Raw genomic sequence first — 24,825 nt, forward strand, 5'->3', positions numbered from 1 at the left:
CAACTGGATAGCTCCTGATAAAGACTAGTTTCCCCTCTGCCTTAGCTGTCATCCCATAGGTAAGAAGGGGGCATGGAAAGAGCTATAACTTTGACATCAAGAATATGATCTGGATGGCCCACATTTGTATTGTTCAGTATCAGTAGCCTATGGTTTTTCCCTCTCATGTCTCATATAAATATCCTTATACACATACCTCACTAAAAATGAGGTTGTTCCCAAACTGGACCATACTGGTTGCAGATCTACAGTGAGATCTTTCCCCCCACCACTTTATTTCCACATCTGTTACATCCTCAACATTTCTATGTGCCAGGCTTCTCTGAAGGTTCCCAAATAGTATAATGTTACTGTGACAGGTTGTTTTTTTCCAATGTGCAGCTGGGCACAAGAAGTGCACTAGGCAAAAAAAATTATGCAATTGGAAAATTAGACACATGTTGCATTTGAAGTACAGCACTGGAATGGAAATGGATGTCACTGAACTGCAACTCCCAGATGATGGGTTTAAAGAAGATTTTAAAAGAATGTATTTTTAATTTTAAAAAGAAATAGTTTTGTAAAAATTAAAATTTTATTTTAAAAAATTAAATGTGATTTGTTTCTCCTCCTGCTCCCCCCACTCCCCCCTTTTCTTTGGCGTTTTAAGGGACACAGGCAATGCCATTCTGCCAAAGGTAGTGTTTGAGGAGCAGTGGTAGGGAAAGAGAATACATAACATTTTAATTGTGGCAAAGATAAATTGGAAAAACCACAAGTACAAAAAAAAAACCCCACTATGTTTTCCCGAGAAGAACACCTCTCTGGATCTCTAGGTCCTCCAGGGCAACTCTGTGGTCAACATCTGCCAGACACTGCCATAGAGTTGAGCTGGAGGAGCTACAAGGCCTAGGGGACGGGGAGTGTCCTCTCGAATCCCTAGGCCTTCAGGGCAACCTTTGCTTAAAGCTGACCACAGAGTTGCCCTGGAGGACCTAGAGATTCCTAGAGAGAACATACACATTAATTGACACCCTCCCGTGGAGCGGGCCTCCCTCCAGTCCTACACTCTCTCTTCGGGAGGCTTCCTCTATCCCTAGTAGTACCCTCCGCCCGCCAGGCTGCTGCAGCCGCTACCATGGCACGGAGGGCACCGGAAATCTCGCGAGGTTTATCAGCTGGGGGGAGTGAGGAGGAGTTCTCGCGAGAGCGTCGTGTCCACGGGCCTGTGCTGCTGCTGGTGCTGTGCTTCCGGCTGGCTGTAAGGGGAGGAGGGGGCCATCCCTTGTTCCGCTGTGTGGAAGTCAGCTGGCAGCTGGGCGGGCGGGCGGCCGGAGGGGGAGAGGGCGCGCGCAGGAGCAGGTGGGTGCCCCGCGCGGGGCCGGGCCAGGCTCTCCCTTGAGGGGCGGCCGGGGTTCCAGGGAAGGGAGTAAGAGCGCTGAAGGGCAGAAGGAGGGGGAAGAAGGCAGGGAGGGGGCTGTTATTGAATGAATGGATGGATGAGTGTTTGCGGGGGGCCCGGAATCCCTGAACAATACGAATGCTCCTCTGCCTGCCTTGGCTTCTGTGGAGGCGGCGTTGTAGCGGAGGGGGCCTGGCTGCAAAAAGCGGTGTGTGGGGATGAAGGCCTCGTTGGCTGTGCGTGGCCCTCTGGGCGCCCTGGGGCTGCTGCGACTCCCAGGAAGAAGCGGGTCAAGGCAGTCATTCTTCCTGTCCGGCACCCAGAGGGGGTTCTGTGGGTTTGTAAGGGCTGTGGGCCCGTGTTCTGGAAGGAGAAGGGCTGGGAAATGGGGCTGCTTACATTGGGAATTTACTCTCTCTTAGGAGGCTTCATTGTTACCTTTGGTGTTGTCATCCGCCTTGATTACAACAGAGGAAAAGGCGGGATATAATATATCATTGTTATTGTTATGTATTCAGGAACAAACTCTTCTAGAACCTGGCCACATCCCCCGAACCCCCCCCCCCACAAAACCCCTAGTCTCCCTCTTGCAGGCCCGTGAGTCGCCTGTGTCTGCGGCCCAGGATTGCCCCTCACTCCCACAGGAACCCCCTCCTCCCCCGCCAAGGACAGATGAGAAAACAGCGCTGAAAACACTCACAAGATGCATGTTTCTTAGTCATGCTCAGATGGAGGCGTTGTGGGGTTTCCTCCCGGACGGGAGCCTGGGATGGAGGAACGGCCCGGGGGGGGAGGACGTCTTGTCTGGTTACCCCCCACTTTGGAGGAGGAGGAGGGGGGGCCTTGGGGCTGGGTTGCTCATCGGTGCCAGTGAATGTGTCAGCGCCTCCGCCGCAGCCGCCGCTGCAGCGCCTGGTGGGAGGGGGAGGGCTGTGGCTCAGAGCAGGATTGGAACCGGGAGCTCGACGCGGTGCAGGCAGTGGAGGAAAGGGAGGCAGGGCCAAGCTAGGCATGCCTGCCACTTTATACACACCACCACACAACCACACACTGTGTCCAGTTCTGGGCACCACTGGAGCGTCTCTAAAGGAGGGCCACTAGAATGGGAAGGACCTGGAAACCATGAAGCCCTATGAGGAACGACTTAGGAGCTGGGGATGTTTAGCCTGGAGAAGAGAAGGTTAGAGTGATATGATAGCCCTGGTTAATATTTGAAAGGATGCACATTGAAGAGGGAACAAGCTTGTTTTCATAGAATCATAGAGTTGGAAGAGACCACTAGGGCCATCCAGTCCAACCCCATTCTGCCATGCAGGAAATCCATATCAAGCATCCTGTACAGATGGCCATCAGCCTCCAAGGAAGGAGACTCTATCACCCTCCGAGGGAGTGCATTCCACTGTGAACAGCCCTTACTGTCAGGAAGTTCCTCCTAATGTTCAGGTGGAATCTCTTTTCCTGTAGCTTGCATCCATTGTTCCAGGTCCTGTTCTCTGGAGCAGCAGAAAACAAGCTTGCTCCCTCCTCATATGACATCCCTTAAAATATTTAAACAGGCTATCATATACCCTCTTAACCTTCTTTTCTCCAGGCTAAACATCCCCAGCTCCCTAAGTCGTTCCTCATAGGGCATGGTTCCAGCCCTTCACCATTTTTGTCGCCCTCCTTTGGACACGCTCCAGTTTCTCAATGTCCTTTTGAATTGTGGTGCCCAGAACTGGACACAATTTCTAGGTGGGGCCTGACCCGAGCAGAATACAGTGGCACTATTACTTCTCTTGATCTAGACACTATACTTTATTGATGCAGCCTAAAATAGCATTGGCCTTTTAGCTGCCGCATCACACTGTTGACTCATGTTCAACTTGTGTCTACTTGGACTCCTAGATCCCTTTCCACGTAGTTTCATTCAGCCAGGTGTCACCCATCCTATATTGTGCATTTTATTTTTCCGCCCTAAGTGCAATACCTTACATTCTCCGTGTTGAATTTCATTTTGTTAGCTTTGGCCCAGCTTCTAGTCTATTCAGGTCATTTTGGATCTGATCCTGTCCTCTGGGGTTTTAGCTATTCCCCCTATTTGGTGTCATCTGCAAATTTGATAAGTGTGCTCCCAATTCTGTCTCCAGGTCATTGATAAAGATGTTGAATAGCATGGGCCCAGGACAGAGCCCTGTGGGACCCCACTGGTCACTTTCTCCAGGATGAAAAAGGAGCCATTGTTGGCACCCTTTGGGTTCGGCCGGTCAACCAATTACAATCCATGTAACATTCCTTGTCTAGCCCACATTTTACAAGCTTGTTTGCAAGAATGTCATGGGGAACTTGTTCAAAGGCCTTACTGAAATCAAGATATACTATATCCACAGCATTCCCTTCATCTACCAAGCTGGTAATTTTATCAAAGAAGAGATCAGGTTTGTCTGGCATGACTTGTTCTCTGAAACCCATGTGACTTTTGTGTTATGGCATTGCTTCTAGATGTTCACAGACTCTCTGTTTATGATCTGCTCCAGAATCTTTCCTGGTATGTGTCAGACTCACTGGACGATAATTGTTGGGATCCTCCTTTTTCCCCTTTTTGAAGATGGGGACACGTTTGCCTCCCCAGTCTGCTGGGATTCTCCTGTTTTTCCAGGAGTTTTCAAAGATTATTGCCAATGGCTCCGATATTACATTTGCCAGTTCTTTTAATACCCTTGGATGGAGTTCATCTGGTCCCGGAGACTTAAATTCATTTAGATTAATAAGGTGTTCCTCTACTATCTCTTTACTTATTCTGTACTGAAATGCCCCTATCTGTCCTCTGCTCCATTATCCTCAGGTTCAGCACCCTTTTCTTTCTGAGAAGACTGAGGCAAAGAAGGTGTTGAGTAATTTTGCCTTTTCTCTGTCTTCTGTTAGCATTTTGCCATCTTCTCCACCCAGTGGCCCTATCATTTCCTTCTTCTTCCTTTTGCTGCGGACATATCCAAAAAAGCCCTTTTTATTGTTTAACCTCCTAGCAGCCTGAGTTCATTCTGCGCTTTGCTTTTCTGACTTACCACTACACATGCCTGCTATTTCTTTGAATTCCTTTTTTGTGATTTCCCCTTTTTCCATTTCTTATACATCTTCCGTTTCAAACTTAAATCGGTTGAAAGTTCCTTAGTCATCCATCCTGGTTTTTTGAGACACCTCCATTTTCTTTCTCACTGGAACTGTTTGAAATTGTGCCTTCAGTATCTCCCTTTTGAGAAGTCCCATCTGTCCTGAACTCCTTTATCTTTTAGTATTTCTGACCAATACTTCTCTAAGTTTACTGAAATCCGCTCTCCTAAAGTCTAGAATGTGTGTTGACTATGCCTGGCTTCTCCTTTCCATTGTATGACAAACTCCAGGAGAACATGTTCACTTCCACCTATGATCCACCCCTTGCACCCACCATTAGCCAAGTCTCCTTGTAGGATCAGATCTAAAATAGCTGACCCCCTTGTTGCCTCTTCCACCTTTTGGACCATGAAATTGTCTTTCTGCTGCTCTAGAGACTAGGACCCAGAGCAATGGATGCAAGCTACAGGAAAAGAGATTCCACCTCAACATTAGGAGGAACTTCCTGACAGTAATGGCTGTTCGACAGTGGAACACGCTTCCTCGGAGTGCAGTGGAGTCTCCTTCCTTGGAGGTCTTTAAATAGAGGCTGGATGGCCACCTGTCAGGGATGCTTTGACTGAGATTTCCTGTATGGCAGAATGGGGTTGGACTGGATGGCCCTTGCAGTCTCTTCCAACTCTATGATTCTATGTTTCTATGATATATATATATATATATATACACACACACACACACACATGTAAGTGTATCTTTATTAATTTTGTCATCATTAAAATTTAAAGACTAGATTATTGTTCTTCAGATGTACAGTTATATCATTAACACTTCTCCAAATAATATAACCAATGCTTCCCCAAATGGACAGTTATATCATCAGTACAGCATGCCTCCAGTGGTTTTATGTGTCCTTGGCCCTGGCTTCTAAGGTATGGTAGAAGACAGGCCTATTAGTTGAAACAAGCCTTAAAAACAGAAGGAGAAAAATGGTATAGAGTTAGAAGTCATATCCAGAGGTGGCTGTATTGGATTTTGGATGTACAATAACATACAAACAGTGACACCTTTACAGGGTCAACCAGAACATACAAAATATGTGCCTCAAGATTATAATTCTCCAAATGTACAGTTATATCTCAGTACAGCATTCTTCTTGCTGTTTTATATGTCCTAGGCCCAGCTTCTGGCCTACCTGGCTGAGGTAAAGTAGAAGGCAGGCCTACCAGCTGAAACAAGCCTTAAAAACTGAAGGAGAAAATATATATAGAGTTAGAAGTCATATCCAGAAGTGGATGTTTTGGATTTTGGATATACAATAACATACAAAACCCATGAAACAGTGACACCTTTATGGAGTCAACCAGAATGCACAAAATATGTGTCACAAGATTATTATCCTCCAAATGTACAGTTATATCACCAATACCTCTCCAAATGCTTCTCACTGTTTTATATGTCCTAGGCCTGGCTTCTGGCTTATCTCACTAAGGTAAGGTAGAAGGCTGGCCTGCCAGCTGAAATAGGCCTTAAAATTCGAAGGAGAAAATCTGTATAGAGTTAGAAAACAGATCCAGGGCCGGCCGTGTTGGATTTTGGATGTACAATAACATACAAAATCCACAAAACAGCTATACCTTTATAGGGCCAACCATAATACACAAAATATGTGTCACCAGCTTTTGATGCTCCACTGGCTTCTTCATCTGGCAAAAGGTGTTAAAATTGGGACAAACTGGATCGCAAAGGCAGTAGCTTTTTGTCTTGATAATTGAATTTGTTTACAAACATAGACCAAAATGTACTAATGTAATTTAAATTTTATTTCCTGGATTTTAAGAATCTGCCAGTACTCCCATGTCCAGAAGGAGGAGTGAGGGACCCACCTGCATGAATACCCCTCCATACCCTCCAAACTGAGGACAGCAACCACAGCATCTTGACTAAATGCAGGCCTTTGACTAGCATTGTAATTTTTTTCCTCCGGTATGATTTTTAACATTTTTGCCTGATGAAGAAGTCAGTAGAGCTTTGAAAGCTTGCAATATGTGTATTGTACATTTTGGTGGGCCCAAGGAAGGTATTACTATTTTGTGGACTTTGGATGATAATGTACTATAGACTTAGAAGAAATATTTAATGCTTCTTGGCTGAAGGTGATGCTAGTATTAACCAGCTGTATCCAATAAAAAGGGCACAAAAAGGGTTCTGGGATGTATCAGTGCCACCTTTGAACCTTTTGAGTTACATTGTGGGATGGACATAGCTCAAAGCTCTCTAGATGCCATTCAGCAATTCCAATACGCAGTAGCCAGCACAGCCAGCTGAGAAGCATGGGAATATGTCAGTGAAGTCTTGCATCACAGCTGGAAGTTACTCAGGTGAGGGGAGGCCGCAATGACGACTGCTGCCATATGGGGCTTGCCTGGCATGCTTTGCGTGATGGGCAGCGCCTGGCACGTGTTTCTCCCCCCTCCCCCGTCCTGTCTTTCAATATTGTTAAACAGGAGAAAGGATCCCTTATATGCCTGGGCTGTGTTTTGTGATGACAAACCTACCCTACCCCCAACACTCTGGATTTGAATCCTGTTCACAATCCAAACATGAGTATCATCTTAGTCTGTAACCCCGCTTCGATCCACTGGGAGGGGAGGGGAAACATAAATTATTATTATTATTATCATCATCATCATCATCTAGACTCCTTCTTACAATGTTGGTACCCTGGAATTGAGGTTAACCCCAAGTAAGAGCAGGATAAGCAATTTATACCGTTCTAAACATATTTAGATCAAGTACATCTTTATAGAAATATGCATTCCTCATCTAAGATTCAAGTGTTTTACTTTTCATGTTCCAGAACTACATGGCACCTCTTGCTGTACCATCTTGGGAATTGTAGTCCCCATTCTTAAACTATTAACACTAATAGTCATATTGGATTATGCCAGTTGTCCATTTAGTTTCTTTGTCTGACTTTCACAAAACTCCTGTGTTTTTCTGTGCCTTGAAGTCATTTTCAACTTATGGCAACCCTAAGGCAAACCTATCATGGAGTTTTCTTGGCAAGTTTCTTCAGAGGGGGTTTGCTATGAGGCTGAGAGAGTGTGACTTGGCCAAGGTCACTCAGTGGGTTTACATGGCAGCTTAGTGGAAAAAATAGTTCTAATAGTTGGGTCTTCTGCCACTAACTACCAGAAGGTTAGGGGATCCATAATTAATTATTGCTCCCGTTGGCCTTGTCAATAATTGCGTAGAGTGGTGTAGCTAATATTTCCACCATACTTTGCCTTCCTTGGTGACTTCTGCAAGACTTTAGTGGAGAGGATGACAAATGAGGTGCATGGGCACCCCTGTTTTCAGCTTCCCTTCTTACAACAGGGGTGGGGAAAGTGTGGCCCACCAATCACATGCAGCCCTGAGGCCAACTTTTGTGGCCCCAAAGCTCCTCTGTAACACTCCCAAAAGCTGCACAACCCTTAATTTATATATATTTTTAGAAACGCTGATTATCAGGAATTTTTTTGGTCAAAAACCAGCCAATACAGATAAAAACTGTCCACCTGTATTTACTTCTCCCACTTCTCTCCCCCTGAAATAAACAAAATGTGGCTAAAATGGAAGCTGGCAATGACAAGGTATCACTTCATTCAAAATGCAACAGCGCAACCCATGGGACGGATGGGGGAGAGATTGGCCTCTGCCCCTCTACAGTTGCTCATTTGTGTCTTACAAGTTCATAGAAATAGCAGCCCTACATAAAAGATCCAGTTCAGTTCGGCTGCCATGAGGCACACCTTATCTGCGCTCAGGGCAGATCGTTGGGCAAAATCTGCTCCCTGCTAGCACTGCCTAATGAGCACTTCCAGTATCTCATAGGGAATATTTTTTTAATCCTGTTGAAACCGAATGACTGGCTTCCACACCACCTCCAGTTATGTAGCCCAGCCACTCTGGTGTGGGGGAAGAGGAATGTGGGCCTCCGCTTGCATTATGCATGCATGTTGATGAGCTGGAGGTTGCAAATAACACTTTTCGTTTGTGATCTCTCTGCACTCTAGTTTCCAGATCTCTAGTTGGCAGCTAGTTTTCCTGGAGAGTCATCAATATTCTGCTTGTGAAATGGCTAGTGGGAACATTGTCCCCAACCTATAGCTTGGAAGAGTTAACTTTTTAATGGACTACATTCCATGTTGGTTGGCAGATTCTGAAAGTTTTAATTATAAAGGTTTTGATTATAAGTAACTTTTCCAGATTCTGATGTAGTCTGACAACATGTCCTATTGTAACAGCTGCTACCCCTTCTTGTTGGTGTCCCCTTGAGCTTTTAGAGTGGCATCTGTGATGCTAGCTTTGGTCCATAAACTCCCAGCTACTGACTCCCATTTAGAATCAGTTTGCTCAAGTTTTCTCCTTTCTCAGCTTTGAGATCATGATCCTCTTAATGAAGATGTTTCTGGAAGAAAACAGCAAAACTGGAAGAATTAGGTATGAACAGAAAAGTTATCTTCAGGATGTTCTTGTTTGTCATTGTTGTGTGCCTTCAAGTTGCTTCCAATTTAAGGTGAATCTACCATAGGGTTTTCTTGGCAAGATTTCTTGAGAGGTGGTTTGCCATTGCCTTCCCCTTTCTTGTTTACTTGGTTTAAACTCTCCTTTCTCATGTACAAATACCTGTAAGAGATTTGTCTATGATTTTAGGAACAAATAGAACAAAGTTGTCAGATTAGCTAGTATCCATTTTGTAAAACATTTTTAGTAATGGAAATCTTTCCATGGTCTATTTTTGGGTTCTTGTAATTGTGACACTTACCAGGTGTCATTGTCAAGCTTTGAGTTCTTTTAAGATAGGAGGAGGAAGCTCACAGATCTCTGCATAATGGACTATAACTGCCATTATATTTAACCATTGGTCATGCTGGCTGTGGCTAATGGTAGTGCCACTGAAAATATAAAACCAGAGATAGAAGCCTCTGTGATAAATCTTTGGGTGGAAATAGTTTCCCCGTGACCACAGAAAACAAAGCAGAGGGACAGCAAGGGTTCTAAGGAGCTACTTGCTTTTCCCCCCTTTGGTCAATAAGAGTGGCCTCCAAATGAACAGCCTGAGAAGGTTCCATGAACTGGAGAAGAGGATACCCATTTTCCTTGCTGTTGCAGGTGCTGTGAATGAATAACAAAATTGTGTAGGTGGACGAGATACTGTGAAAATGTTTCAGGGTATTAAAGTCTGTGGTTTTTATTTTCAAGGCTGGCTTAATGTGCAGAAAGTGTAGCTTTCAGGTTGTTTTTTAAACACTTCCTTTTGCTTCAAACATGATTTTATTGGATATATTTTTCAAGGGATTCTTAGATTTGAATCATACATAACAACATGCAAGTGCAAATGAGCCATGACAGGTGGCTACCATGGATAGGACCTTAATGTCTCCTTGTACTAAAATGCTTTCAGTAGGGCTCGTTTGTTTTACCTTTGGTGATGCAGCTGCTCAGTGTATCACTTATGCTGTAGTATGAGGTTTAAATTGATAGCAGGGTTGGCGGACTTAAATCAGGTTGTTGGTTTAATGCCTTTAAAAAACACTCCTGGTTTGTTTAATTGATTATTTTTTTCTTTTTAAAGAAGTTACTGTATTAACTTATTACTGTTTTTCAGTCCTCTTACTGGAATAGCAGTGGCTGTTTGAATATAAACATTTTAATGTAAAGTAGAAGGCTTTCATGGCTGGCATCCATAGTTTTTTGTGGGTAATTCGGGCTATGTGGCCATGTTCCAGAAAAGTTTCTTCCTGACATTTCGCCAGCATCTGTGGCTGGCATCTGGCGAAACGTCAGGAAGAAACTTTTCTGGAACATGGCCACATAGCCTGAAAAACCCACAAAAAACTATGGATGCCGGCCATGAAAGCCTTCGACTTTACATAGCCTGAAAAACTATATAAACATTTTAACTTTATCAGTTTATTGGCAGTTCATGGTTAGTCCATTATCCAATGTCAGTTACTTCTTTTTAATTGCTTTATTTTATATTCAAGAAATGCCATTCAGAAACAAATCCTTCTTTTAATATAAGTTCAACCAAAACTGAGAGTACTTTGTATGTTTTATTATGTATCATCTTCATATATTCAGATTTAATAGGAATAATATGCAGTAAAAATTGGTGTTTTATTGAAAGATGTAAATTATATCAAAGCTTAATAACTTTGGATTGTTAATGTTAGAAAGCATTAAAATGGTTGATAAAGCTTTCTAATAATAAAATAATGTTTCCCAGTATTAATATAACAAGCGGGATTCAATTTTTTCATTAAAACATTAATGCAAAAACCTCCTTTATTCAAAAAATATTTTTGGTGCGTGTGTGGTTTTTTGTTTTTTAGAAATATTTTTCTGAAACTTGCTTTATAGGAAGATGGCTAATTCATCATATTTTTGCCAATATGTGGAATTTATGAGCATGGGGTAGGGAAATTGTGGAACCTGGTAGCAAGAGGGTGGTTGTGGCCCTCCGGATGTTGTTGGACTCTCAGCTCCCACCATCTCAAGAATAGCCCATGAACTTTGTTGGTGCCTTGAATACTTTTGCACTTTTCCCAAAGTAGCACAGTAGGGGAAGAGGAAGCAGACAAAATGTTTCAAAATTTTTCTGAGGCACCTATTTCATCAGTGTTTTATTTCCTTCATAGCTACTGCACATGCTGCTTTTTTCCCCTCCTGCTGCTGCTGCCAGCACCTACACTGGCAGAGGTATTCCAGGGAGGGGTAGTGCACCAACAGGATTTTGCATATAGTCAGCAATACCTAGAGAGCTACCACTTCCTGTACTAGTCCTTGCTTGGCTAGTCTTGAGATCTGTTTCCTCAGCTGTGTTTAATCTCCCAAGGCCTGCTGAGAGAAGGTGTCCTTTCTCTATTTAATGATCATTTCTTACCTAATAGGACTTGTCCTTTGACATCACCTGGACAGAAGAAGCTAAGTCCTGCACTGTTGAACCTGCTGCCATGGGGAACATTTTTGGCAACCTGCTGAAGAGCCTGATTGGCAAGAAGGAAATGCGCATCCTTATGGTTGGGCTGGATGCTGCTGGAAAGACCACCATCCTCTACAAGCTCAAGCTGGGAGAGATTGTTACTACCATCCCTACCATTGGTATGGCCTCTAATCTGAAGTATGGAATGTGTCTTCTCGCCCAGCTTCCTTTTTGAGAGTGAATTGCAGTCATATGATTTCTGCTTGATGAAGCTGATCATATGACTGCCAATTCAGGTCAGCGATGCAAGCAAGCACCCAGTTTCCCCAGGCACATTTCCCAGTCTGTCTTTCTTATTGCACCTGTTGTTTAGTTCCAGTTCTTAGAAAGCTAGGAAATGGGGGTGGTCTAATATTTTAAAGCAGTTTTTCTGTCATTTGTACTAGTCTTCCTGTCCTGATGGGAAGCACCCAGTGGGCTAAATAAGCATGACTAACAGAGTTGGGAGTGGCTAGATCAGAAGTGAAACTTAAATGCAGGCACAGTCCTGTTTGCAGTGCCAATAGCTTGTCTAGGCTTGATTTATTATTGGCTCCCAAGTTTCATCTCCAGGTTTGGAAGGGGCTGTGTTTGGAGCCAGGTCCTCAGCTAGAGGAAAAGTACAGCTCCCACAATTCCAGCTGGGATGTTTGGTAACTGTAGTGGTTAGAACATTAAAGTTAGGATCATCCAAGCCATAGGATTTCCCATGAACATGCATGGATGTGAGAGTTAGACAGTGAAGAAAACTGATAGAAGAAGAATTAAACTCATTTGAGATGTGGTGCTGGAGATATCATGGATGACCATGAGGACAAACAAATGGTTTTCTCTAGCAGATCAAACCTGAACTCTCCCTGGAAGCCAAGATGATTAAACCAAAGCTGTTGTACTTTGGACACATTGTGAGAAGGCATGACTCACTAGAAAAGACAATAATGCTAGCAGTGGTAGAGGGCAATAGAAAGAGAGGAAGAACCCATACCAAATTGATAGACTCAGTTAAGGGGGCCATGGGCCTGAGCCTGCAGGACTTGAGCAGAGCAGTTGAGGACAAAAGAGCTTGCAGGTGTCTCCATGAGTCAGAGTCAACAACAGCAATAGTTAGAATCCAAGAAGGGAACATTTCCAAACTCTGGTTTGGTGACTGCCTAATAGCTTTTGTACTGTTCCCAGTTAAGAGTGGAACTGAGTACATTCACAGGTGGTAAACCAAGATAACTTCATCCAGCTTTCCAGGCATATTCTGCAGAGTTATCGTAAAGCCTGTTTGAGCAAGGAGAACATGAGAAGAGCTCTGCTAGGTCAGAATCTCATGGATACTTACATAGTATGCATACAGTTTCTGCCTGGAATAACACAAGGCGGGGATGAGGGTTAGTTCCTTTCTTTGCTGTTCTCCCTCAAGCAACTACTATTTGAAGATACACCTCTTCTCAACTTTGAGATTCCATTGCAGCCATTGTGGGTCTTTGCTTTCAACAGATCACTCTAATCTCTGGATTACAACTGGGTTGTCAAATGGTTTTTACCTACATGAGTGGGAAGAAAGCAAACTAAGTAGTATTGCAGTTATATTGTCTATAAAATAAATCAGATGAGAACCCAGGTCCTTTGTTCTCTGTTAAAACAATAATCAGCAAATAACAAAGTGAAAACATTAAAATATAAAATATTACATAAAAATTCCAACACCATTTCTAATATGATAAAATTTACCATTAGGAATTAAACATACAAAATGAAGCCTTAAGAGAGGTAAAACTTTGAGAAATGCCTCATAATCATTTGCATTGGATTTTGCTAATGCCATTTTAAAAAGTTGCAGCTCTTATAAAATCTTTATCAAAAAGCAAAAATTATACACACACATACAGTACAGGTATATATATATAGCAGATGGACCAATTGCTTTTAATAGCTAACAACTCAACATTGTATTTTTCTCTAATTTTTGTTGACAAAGGTCACCTAAAGAAATAGGGGAGGTCCTCACCTTCATCCAGATTACAACAACAGTAGTGTAGATGATAAGGGAGTTTTGGCTGTCCAGAATTGTGGAAGGCATTAGCTGAAACCTTGCTAACATTAGATCTCTTTTTAAACAAACCTTTTATATTTTAAAGTAGTAGTCCTCTGGGCCTAGAAAGTATTTAAGTAAATTATACCAAGGGGAGATTTTAACTGACAAAAAAATAAAAATGCAAAGTCTTGCAAGAACCTAACATTTGCACGTAACTTAAGTTCTTTCTTTACTGATTTTTTTGCTGATTTTTCTGGGAAAAATACATTTCTGAAAAGCCAAATTAATGAAGAAGACATGTGATATTTTGATATCAAGATTTTTATTTTGAGGCACTAAGAGCCAGTTGTTACTGAAGGCATGGTTTTGCTATGTGATTTTCTGGCATTCCTTTTTGTCTTAACTAGAAGTTAAACACAAGCAGACAGATCTTCATGAGCCAGGGTTGTGATTCCATTTCCAGACACAAGTACTGTACCAGGAATGTATCCTGGAGTTCTCAAGACAGTTCTTAAAGTTCTATTCTGGATGCTATCCACATCTGCAACAACTTGGAGAGTTAACAGTAGTTCCCATGGGTACTTAAAAACCACTGGTGATCCATAGCTGAGATTCAGACTTCAGAAGTGGTGAATTTGGTCAGTGTGTGCTTAAACCCAACCATGGGAAGATGCCCAGTAGTGATTGTTTTTAGTAGTGAGTGTTGAAATCAAGGAACACCTTTTAAATTCCAGTTGTCAGATAAAGAACTTGCCTTTTCAGTATCATGCTGGAAATTGCTGGGTTGGCATCACAATGGAAAAACAAGTCTGTTAGCTAAATCTTGGAGCCTAGCACACCTCTCTCCAGATGGATCCCACTGTGGGAGAAAGGCAGGATATAAATCCTGGAAATAAGTAAATAAACATAATAGAGAGTGTGTTGTCCTGGAATGGTGCAAACTGGCTGAAACCAATGCAAGGCCTACTGTTGATTCCTCTCATTGAGTATCCCTGTACGTTGTATGATTCTTGACTCCCTCAGGCTCCCAGGGATGGCTCAATTCCCTACTGTGTAGTATTAATGAATGTCTTTTTCTTCAGGATTCAATGTAGAGACAGTTGAGTACAAGAACATCAGCTTCACTGTGTGGGATGTTGGTGGCCAAGACAAGATACGGCCCCTGTGGCGGCACTACTTCCAGAACACCCAGGGTATGATAAGTAGTTATCTTTTTATTTATATAGTATCTTTCTGTATCCCCTTCCCACTACTCTTCTTTCATGCTAACAGATCTTGGGGTTTGTTTCATATTGGTTCACCTTAGAAACAACAGCCTCTGAACATACTTGAACTGTACTTGTTCTTTCAGAAGTAAGTCAAGAGACTGCCTCTTGTCACTTTTCATCCCAGGAGAAGCAGTCATTTAAATCAAGGGTGGGATAAGTACAACTCTCAGAATCCTTTACCATTGTCTGTGCTGCTAGGGCTGCTGAGAGATGCAGTCCAACAGGTCCCACCCTTGATCGAAACACGAGCAGGGTGTCAGGTACCTCATTGACAAAGAGAATGTGATGACACATGTGGAGTGGAAAAATAATCAGGAATGTAGCTGAAAATTCTTCACCTTAAAAAAAAAGTTGAAAGAGTGATAATTTTGGCCTCGGTTGATGAATCAGGATTATGGAGTAGGCAGAAACTACATGGAGTTAGATTGGGATTAAAAATTCAGGAACTTTTGCTAAGTAAAGGAACGCTAAAGAAAGTGGACAAATTTTACTTGTTGAATGCTTAAGCACAATGGACATCTAGTAGATGCTCTGCAGAGCAGTATGAGCCTTAAGTCATTCAGCTGTAGTGAGTTAAAAATTGTCTCCAGGTGACCAAATAGGAAGAGATTTTTGTTCCTCCTTCTGTCAACAATTTAATAAGAACACATTATCAAAAGAAATAAAGAGTTTTGTTTTTTCTCTTGCAAGACTTGTATAGGATTATCTGCTTCAGATTGAGCTCTAAGAAAGGTGAACAAATTGATCCATGGTATCTTTTCCAGCTCTGCAGTGTTAGGCTTCTGTGGTATGCCTAACATTGTACAGTCTAAATCCAGAAACTATCACTCAGTCCTCTGTTGGGCTCAGCATTCTCCCAAAGACTTCTTGTTGAAGGCATTCAGCTGGTGATCACAAAACCTTCGTTTAATCCACCATGTTTTTAGTTTTTGTTTTGTTTTGTTTTTAATCAAATAATATTCTTGGACTAAGAGAACACTTTAAAACTTGTGTTTGCATTTCCATCATAATCCTAAACCTAAAGTTTCAAAACCAGGACAGTGTGCCCATTTATATTTTGTGAGCTAATACAATTGTTGACAACCTCAAAATATTACATAATAAAAAAAGGCAGGAAGATTGAGCTAATATGGTTGTTCTGTGGAGGAACTTTGTATTTTTTTTCTTCAGTAGACTTCTCTACTTTAGTAGATGAGATGTGCATTCCCGAATATACCTAAGAGTAAACTTAACTTTCTGTTTCTAGAGGGAAAACATGAGATTGGAAATTGGTTTGCATCTGAACACTTCCTGATTGCTGGAGTTTTTTAAGTGCTGCTGTTTCATCTGTAATTATCAGAGCTCCTGTGCCCACAATCCCATTATTTTAAAGTTCTGGTGTAGACAAATATGACTTCTGTCTTCTTACCTCCTGGTTTTTAGCTTGCAAATTGCCTGTTTTTGAGCCGTATGTACATTCTCCCTCCCCACCCCACCTCAAGTTTGAGTCAAGTGTGTTCGTCTCTGTTTCAGGTTTGATCTTTGTGGTGGATAGCAATGATCGGGAGCGAGTGAATGAGGCACGTGAGGAGCTGATGAGGATGCTGGCGGAGGATGAACTGCGTGATGCTGTTCTTCTTGTCTTTGCTAACAAGCAGGTTAGTCCTAGCTGGGAGATCGGGGTTGCTTCTTAGCCTTGGAGACTAAGGGCCAGTATAGACGGTACTTGATGCTGCCCCTTTGAGTGCTGGATTGGGGCCACAGCAAACACACACCATGGCCCAATCCAGCATTTTTCCAGCCCAAAAAGAAGTGGCAAGATGCCACTCAGCAACAGTGCCAGCACCTTGCCACTTCTTTTTGGGTGGAAAAAAGTCACCCTTTCTGGCATGGCATCAGCTCCTCTGTGCTCCTGCAGTGTGCAGTGTCTGAACGCTGCACCACTGCCTGGTCTTTGGTTGGTTGGGTTGCATGACTCCGGCTTGGAGGGCAGTGGGGCTACGCCCCCATGCCACCTCCATGCTGACGCTTACTACCGGTCTGTTTCGGCCCCAAGTTGGGGAGACTAGCATGAGTTTCTTGGAAAGGGGCACTGAGCTGATTTTGTGAGCATCTTCTCCTCTGAAAGATTGCATTATTATTATTATTATTATTAACCTTTATTTATGAAGCGCTGTAAATTTACACAGCGCTGTACATGCAATCTTTTTAGTTAGACGGTTCCCTGCCCTCAGGCTTACAATCTAAAAAGACATGACACAGAAGGAGAAGGGAGTGGTGGAGGGAAAGGGTAAGAGGTCCAGCAGTTCCTCTCAACCTCCGAGGTCTGGACCAAGGCAGATGGACTGGAGGGAGGGCAAGGCTTCATAATGGATGGTTAATCATTATCCAGAGAAAATACATAATCACAAGTAGGATAATACATATACAGTACATAGGAATACAGGAAATGGATCGATAAACAGCCAACAACAGAACATCAGATAGTAAGCGACAATTATGCGATGCCTGGGAAAGCTTCTCTGAATAGGATGGTTTTCAGCTCCGTTTTGAAGCTGGTTAAAGAAGTGATGGCTCTTGCTTGTGGAGGAAGAAGGTTCCAGGAGTGAGGGGCAGCAAGTGAAAAGGGGCGAATCCGGGATGGGGCAGAGGAAATCCTGGGCTGAGACAGGAACCCTTGACTACCAGAACGGAGGGCCCTGGTGGGAAGGTGAAGAGAAAGAAGGTCTGATAAGTAAGGAGGGGCCAGTCCATGGAGGGCTTTGAATGTCGACAGCAGGAGCTTATACTGAATGCGGAAAGGGAGAGGGAGCCAGTGAAGGGATGCCAACACAGGAGAAATGTGGTCAGAGCGGTGGGTGGAAGTGATAATGCGTGCAGCTGAATGCTGGACAGAGATTAAAGGACGGAGGTGAGAAAGAGGAAGCCCAGCCAGGAGGACATTACAGTAATCAAGTCGTGAGATCACTAGGGCATGGACCAGGATCTTGGCAGTAGAGGCGGAGAGATATGGTCGGATTTTGGCAATATTGTACAAAAAGAATCTACAAGCCTTGGCTGTGGTCTGGATCTGAGGGATACACGACAGAGAAGAGTCAAAGATAAAGCCAAGACTGCGGGCTTGCTGGACTGGTTGAATGGAAATGTTGTCCACAGAGACAGAAAAGGAGTGTTGAAGGTTGGGCTTAGGAGGAAAGACAAGAAGCTCCGTCTTGGACATGTTGAGCTTCAAACGCCGATGGCGCATCCACTGCGAGACAGCTGTAAGGCAAGATGAGACTTGCTGTTCAAGCCTTGGCGAAAAGTCAGGGGCAGAAAGATACAGCTGGGTGTCATCGGCATACAGATGGTAGGAAAAACCAAAAGAGCTGATGAGTTTTCCTAAGGACAGTGTGTAGAGAGAAAACAGAAGGGGACCCAGAACAGAGCCCTGGGGAACTCCAACAGATAAGGGAACAGGAGAAGAAGTCAGACCCCCTGCAACTACTGCAAAAGATCTGCCAGACAAGTAAGATCTAAACCAGTCGAGAACAGAGTCTGAGAACCCAAGGCCAGAGAGTATGTCAATTAGGAGACAGTGATCAACAGTGTCAAAGGCTGCAGACAGATCGAGAAGAATGAGAACAGAGTAAAGGCCATTAGCCTTGGCCTGTAAAAGGTCATTCGAGATCTTAGTGAGAGCTGTCTCTGTAGAATGCCTTGGGCGGAAACCAGACTGAAAGGGATCAAGGATGGAATTGGCTTCAAGAAACTCAAGACAGCGCGAATAGACAACCCATTCCAAAACCTTAGAAAGGAAGGGGAGAAGAGAAATCGGACGATAGCTAGACAAAGAGGAGGGGTCAAGAGAAGGTTTTTTCAGAATTGGGGAAATGAGAGCATGTTTGAAGTCCGAGGGGAAGGAGCCTGTAGAGAGAGAGAGATTGAAGATATGGAGGAGCGAGGGCAGAAAGGAGGGAGCTATAGAGATTAGAAGACGAGTAGGAATAGGATCAAGAGGACAGGTAGCAGGTTTGGAAGAGTTCAGAAGTGTAGAGAGTTCATCCAAAGAGGCAGGAGGAAAGACAGAAAATTTGTTAGGCGAAGGTGATAGAAGATTAAGAGCAGAAGAAGAATCAGGAGGGACTATCTCAGAGCGAATAGTGGTAATCTTAGAGATGAAATAGTTAGCAAAGTCATTAGGAGAGAAAGATGAAGAGACAGGAGGAGAGGGAGGTTTAAGCAAAGTGTTGAAGGTGGAGAACAAACGCTGCGGGCACCTCTCATTGGCAGAGATCAATGATTTGTAATAATTCTGTTTAGCCATAGAGAGGGCGCGTGAGAAGGAAGAAAGAACAAATTTGAAATGGATAAAATCAGCCCACTCTTTGGACTTTCTCCAAAGACGTTCGGCCGCTCTAGAGCAGGACCGGAGAAACTTAATGTTGGGGGTAAGCCAGGGCTGAGGCCTAGTCTTAGAGGAAGAAGTGCGTACAGAGACAGGGGCAAAATGGTCGAGAGTTGAGGAAAGAGTTGAGTTAAATAAAGACATAGCTGAATCAGCAGAATCCCCGAGATTTAGGGAAGAGAGAGATGAATCCAGGGTCAGACCAAGTTGGTTAGAGTCAACAGATTGAAGATCACGAAAAAGACGTTGAATAGTATGGCGAGGAGGAGGAGTATAAGTGAGAGCAAAGGAGATTAAATGATGGTCAGATAGTGGAAAGTCAAGTGCCAGGTAGTCAGAAATGGCGCAGTTTGCAGCAAGAACTAGGTCAAGACAGTGACCAAGAGAATGAGTTGAAGAGTTGGAGTGTGGTTGGAGGACAAAAGAAGCTAGCAGAGAGTTAAAGCGAGATGTTGTAGGGTTATTGGAATCGTCAACATGGATATTAAAGTCACCTAGGATCAAAGTGGGGACTGAATCTGAAAGGAAGAATGTCAGCCATGATTCAAAGTCAGATAGGAACTGGGTGGCAGAACCAGGAGGGCGATAGATGACTGCAACCTGGAGCTGTAGAGGAGAAAAGAGTCTAATAGGATGAAACTCAAAGGAAGAGAAGTGATAGCTGGGGGGAAAAGATAGAACTTGAAACTGGCAGGAGTTAGATAGCAAGATACCAACCCCTCCTCCTCGACCCTCAGGACGGCTTGTGTGCGTGAAGGAGAGACCACCAAAAGAAAGGGCAGAGGAGGTTGCAGTATCATGGGCTGGGAGCCAGGTTTCGGTGAGAGCGAGGAGGTTAAAGGATTTAGAGAGAAAGAGGTCATGAATTGTTGTTGCTTTAGGGGCAGCAGAGCGGCAGTTCCAGAGGGAACAGAGGAAGGGAAGCAGGGAGACAGGGAGAGGCCGGATGGGGATCAGGTTAGGAGAAATGTGGCGAGCCATGGAAATGGTAAGAATTGCATCCATTCTTACCATTTAGTCTTGTTAGGAATAAGAGGTCTTTCTGGCACTAAGGTTTGGAGGAAAGCTTTTAATGTACTGGATTTAAGAGAGCAGAGCTTCTGCCTTGTTCTCTAGGGCAGGAGTGAGGAAAGTGTGGACTGCAGACTGCATATGGTCCCAAGCCTCAGTGAAAGCGGGGAGAGCAAGCCACTGGCCACGTCAGTGCACTCTGTATTTTAATCATTTTTTTTAAAAGTTAAATTAAAATATACAGTTAAACCAAAATTGGTCAATACTGAAAGTGTCCACCAGACTTGTTGGCAAGGAGAGGAAGTATGTGCAACCCCAGATGTTGTTAGACCGTGTATCACCCCAGGCAGCATAGCTAGTAGCAGTGGATGGAAGGAATTGTAGTCTACAGATTTTTGAGATGCACATGTATTCTACCCACTCCATTCTAGAGAAGCTTGGGCATGAGCCAGCAGTACCACATCATCTCCAAGGATGTGGTAAAAGGTGCCCGCTTTCTTCCTCACAGCTAGCTTATGTTATATCAAATAAGTAATATAGAAAGAGCTGGATTAGTCCACATGTTACAGGTTTATTAGTTGACATCACAGGTATGGGGGAGCATCTTTATAGACCACTTTATGGTGATCTGACACAGTTCCAGGTTTATAATCACTACCACTGATAGGAATGCCTCTTTCCCACCTATTCAGTGTTTGGGCATTAGGTAAAATAACCCACTCTTTTACTTGGCAGTCCTGGTAGTGACATACCTTAGCATTCACATAGCAGTGGAATGTGCATTTTGCTCTCCATGCCTGGGCCAGCCTAGCTTCTGTTTTGCCCAGTTCATTATCTTTTTCAAGAATGTATCTGTCAGGATTTTGAATGGGATGGTTTTTCTCCATTCTGTTCCTGTTGCAAGAATAAGCAACTTACAGTCCTGCAGTTGTTGTTGGACTTCAGGTTGCATGATCTCTTGCTGTTGGCTTTATTGGATAAGGCAGTTGGACATTGCAGTCAAACAACCTACGGACAGTTTCCTGTTGTCCATTCTTGTAATATAGGCTTCCAAAAGAGTCTCTAAATGAGAGTACATAGAAAGGGGTTGTTGTTTTTTGTTTGTTTTCTGATTACCCTCCCCCCCTTACACACACCCACACACACACACACACACACACACACACACACACACACACACACAGACAAATGATGTGCAGGTATTGGTAGTTAATACTGGGATGTAACTGTATAGATGTAGTAACTGACACTGATTTGAGCCCTGAATTCCATACCTTGGAAAATATCTTTTTCCCCATTCATATAATAAGATTGTGTTTCCAGCTGGCTTTGGGCCATGTTGCGGGCATGATGTTTAGACGACGTGTGCCCAAACACTGCTGGAAGCTGCATGGAGAGCAAGCCTGGATGGGAAAAGCCAGCCACAAAAGGAGTGGGGAAGGTCCACTCTTCGCCAGCATCCCGTTCTGGACCAGACCTGTTCAGTTGCCATGGTCCCATGCTGATCAGGGCGGGAGTGGCCTCTGGCCGCTTCTTTTACTCTGTCTGCATGGCCCCCTTGTTAGTGTACTTTGTGAAGAGTCCTGAGGTGGAATCACAAATTGGAAGGGAGCCAATGTGGTGTACTTATTAAAATCTGGGGGTTAGGATATGGAAGATCCATGTCCACACCCCACTCAACCATGAAACCGACTGGGTGACCTTGGACCAATTTCTCTCTCTCCTTCTGGTTTACCAAATAGGCTTGTTTGAAGGGAAAAAAGAGAGCCAGTTGAGTTCATATTGAACTCATTGGAGCAAAGGCAGGATATAAATGTAATAGTAATTATTTAACAATAGATATTTAATTGTTTTTCCCCCAAACAATATGTGTAGTGGTAGTGAGTTATTAGATGGTCTTCACTGGGTAAAAAACAAATGCTTCCATGCCCTGCGTTCCTCTAAGTAGAAGGAGAAAAAAGAGAGAGAGAAAAGAAAGAAAAATAAAAAAATGACTCAAATTAGAAGATACCTGCAAGCTTTCTTGTTGCACACAGGTTGTATTTTTCTTTACACAAAATATATGAAGCCCATCCTGTGTAGGCATTGACTACTATGGAAAAACTTGACAAAAAGACTAACAGACTGAGACAGGAGGGATGGCATTACTGGCAGGGTTTGATGATTTAAACCAATTTGGTTTAAATCAAATGACCCAGAGTTATTTTTGAACCCCCAGGTGTCCCTTCTAGAACTTCAAAAGTCAGCCAGCAGCTTTTAGAAAGGCCTCTTCTGGGCCTAAAATAGCTGGTGGGGACAATATTGCCCCCCACAGGGATATGAGGGTCATTTAGAGCAAAAAAACTCCCAATTATCAAAGTTTTCAGGTTGTGCTTGGTGGAGGGTGACTCCCAACGTCCCAAAGGTGACTAATGGAGCTCCTATTTCCTGACCATTGCCCACCACTACCTGTAAGTGTCCCACTGTGTTTCCTGCGGCTCACTTTTTCACCTTGTCTTTGTCTTCTATTTCCTCCCCCAGGACCTCCCCAATGCCATGAATGCGGCAGAAATCACGGACAAGCTGGGCCTGCACTCACTGCGCCACCGCAACTGGTACATCCAGGCCACCTGCGCCACCAGTGGCGATGGCCTCTACGAGGGCTTGGATTGGCTGGCCAACCAGCTGAAGAACAAGAAATGAGTGCAGGAGGGGGCAGGGCTAAGCCCCTGGCTGTGGGTTCCATTTTGGGTTGATCCCCCCATTCCTTCCTGCTCTCCCCAGTCCTCCCCTCCCTTCCCTTTCCCCTGTTGGGTTTGCTTTTCCTCGCCGGCACCGGTTGCTGTGGGGGTGGGGGTGGGGGCAGGGTGGGGTGAACTTTTGGTTTCCTTCTTCTTCTCTCTCTCTCTCTCTCTCAATCTCTCTCTTGCTCTCTCTTTTTCTCTTATTTTCTCATGTCTTGGCTCTGCCAGGAATTTTTTTGCACGGTCTCTGTGTGTGCGCGTGCGTGTGTGATAAATATATATATAGAGATAATAAAATATATGGGTGTGGTGGGAGGGTTTGGGGCAAGTGGAGGTTGGACACCAATTCTGTGGCCTTTCTTTTTTTTCTCTCTCTCCTTGTTTTCTTTTCCCCTTATTTCCCTTTCCTTTCTCTATTTTTGTTGGTCAGTTTTGTATTCTCTTGGTAGTCTGTGAAACTTGGCACGCTCTTTGACTGGAGGTGACCTGTACTCAGTGGCAGCTGCTTTACTTGCTTTCTTTAGTGTGCTGTTAGTGCAGAGTGGAGGCTGGCAGCAGGAACCGTGGGCAGCCCCGTTTGTGCACTGGGGAGGCAGAGGTAATAATTGCAAAAGGGGGATTCACAGAAATGGGGCCACAGGCCTTTTTCTCCTTCTTGATGGGGAGACATTGGAATATGAGGGACCCAGGGAGTTCCACTTAATTATATCAACCACCTCCTAGTTAGGTATTTCTTTCTTGCCTTGTGTTTGCGTTTGGCAGTGGCCCCTGCTGACAAGAATGAGATTGCAGCAATACTGAGCATTCTTTTAAAAAACATTTCTTGTCTCCCCCTTTATTGCCCCATTAACAACATCATTAGTGACGCATGTTAGCAACTCTTGGTGCTGCTGATGAACTGAATCGCTTGCATTCCAACCTCTCTGGCTGTGTGGCATGGCACCTGGGGCCCTCTGTGGTTTGCCTGTCCTCAGCCCCATGGATCTCTTCAGTTCTTTCCATTCCCTATTCCAGAGAATTGGACCAGCATTCATTGGGCATGGGCATGGGCTGCTGAAAAGGTTTGGGACCAATGCTGTCAACAGCTCTGTACAAAATCCTTCCCTGCTTTCCCTGCTGTTTCCCTTCATGGGACAGGCATGGCAGCACCCTGGCTACCAACTTGTTCTGCCATCCCTCTGGAGGCTTCACAAGGGCATTCCCTCCCCCCATTGCTGCCTGTACCACATGTGTCATTGCATCAGATAGGTGACTTTTCCCTCATTCTCTCCTGCCCAGAGGTATAACTCTGGTTCTTGAAAAAGTTGTTTTCCATGCTGGGGAAAGTGGAAGAATCTTTTTTCCTCTCCCCCCCTCCCCTTTTAATTTTTTTTTTGGGGGGGAGGGAGGGTAATGATTGTATTAGGGTCAGACCCAGTTCACTGCATGTAACCTTCTGGCCACTCCCTGCCTCTGGACAGTGTTGGTACTGCGTGTTCCCCTTCCCCATTCTGGCAAATATGTATTGACTTCTTTCTCTTCCCACCGCCTACCTCCCTCTCCTACCCGTCTCCCCCCCCCCAAATCTTCTGTTCCCTTTGCTTGGTGTAAAGTGGTTTACCATCCCCTTTTGGATTTTGTTCATTCTCAGGGCCATGGCTCCCTATACGTGTTTTTCTTGGGCCCCCCTGAACAGTTGGATGCACCATGACCTCTGTGCACCCTCATTGGATATTAAACTTGTTTATGTAGCTGCTGGCTCCAGTTTTGTGATTGGGGGGCTGTTAGGGAATGTGCTGTGTGTTACAAGGTTCTCCCAGGTTTGTTCATTCCTGTCTTCAGGGGAAATGGTTTGGGAGTTACTATATGTAGTTGAGGAATACAAAATAACCCTTTGAAAATGGAATCTGTATACCTGATCCTCGGTACAGGAGATTTTTGATGGTCCAAGAGGGTTTGGGCTGCATTTTGGATC

The 24,825-nt window shown here is 44.0% G+C and overlaps 1 protein-coding gene across 2 annotated transcripts; it reads left to right on the top strand.

Moving 5' to 3' along the window:
• The first annotated feature begins 1,219 nt into the window (after positions 1-1,219).
• On the top strand, positions 1,220-24,601 carry ARF3 (ADP ribosylation factor 3). 2 transcript variants are annotated; one of them, XM_042452172.1, is made up of 5 exons: positions 1,220-1,240; positions 11,410-11,620; positions 14,586-14,696; positions 16,284-16,408; positions 22,669-24,601. In XM_042452172.1, exons 2-5 carry the CDS (start codon positions 11,473-11,475, stop codon positions 22,828-22,830), a joined length of 546 nt encoding a protein of 181 aa, XP_042308106.1. In that variant the 5' UTR covers positions 1,220-1,240; positions 11,410-11,472; the 3' UTR covers positions 22,831-24,601. The 2 variants fall into 2 exon arrangements, with proteins under 2 accessions (XP_042308106.1, XP_042308105.1); XM_042452171.1 differs by lacking the exon at positions 1,220-1,240 and adding an exon at positions 1,285-1,341.
• The last annotated feature ends 224 nt before the right edge of the window (positions 24,602-24,825 follow it).

This window comes from Sceloporus undulatus, chromosome 2 (genome assembly GCF_019175285.1).
Source record: "Sceloporus undulatus isolate JIND9_A2432 ecotype Alabama chromosome 2, SceUnd_v1.1, whole genome shotgun sequence".
Lineage (NCBI taxonomy): Eukaryota > Metazoa > Chordata > Lepidosauria > Squamata > Phrynosomatidae > Sceloporus > Sceloporus undulatus.

Coding starts and splice junctions, on each gene's coding strand:
- ARF3 (XM_042452172.1), top strand. CDS start 11,473: ATGGGGAACATTTTTGGCAACCTGCTGAAGAGCCTGATTGGCAAGAAG. Junction 14,697..16,283: donor CTACTTCCAGAACACCCAGG/GTATGATAAGTA, acceptor TCTCTGTTTCAG/GTTTGATCTTTGTGGTGGAT. Junction 16,409..22,668: donor TTGTCTTTGCTAACAAGCAG/GTTAGTCCTAGC, acceptor TTCCTCCCCCAG/GACCTCCCCAATGCCATGAA.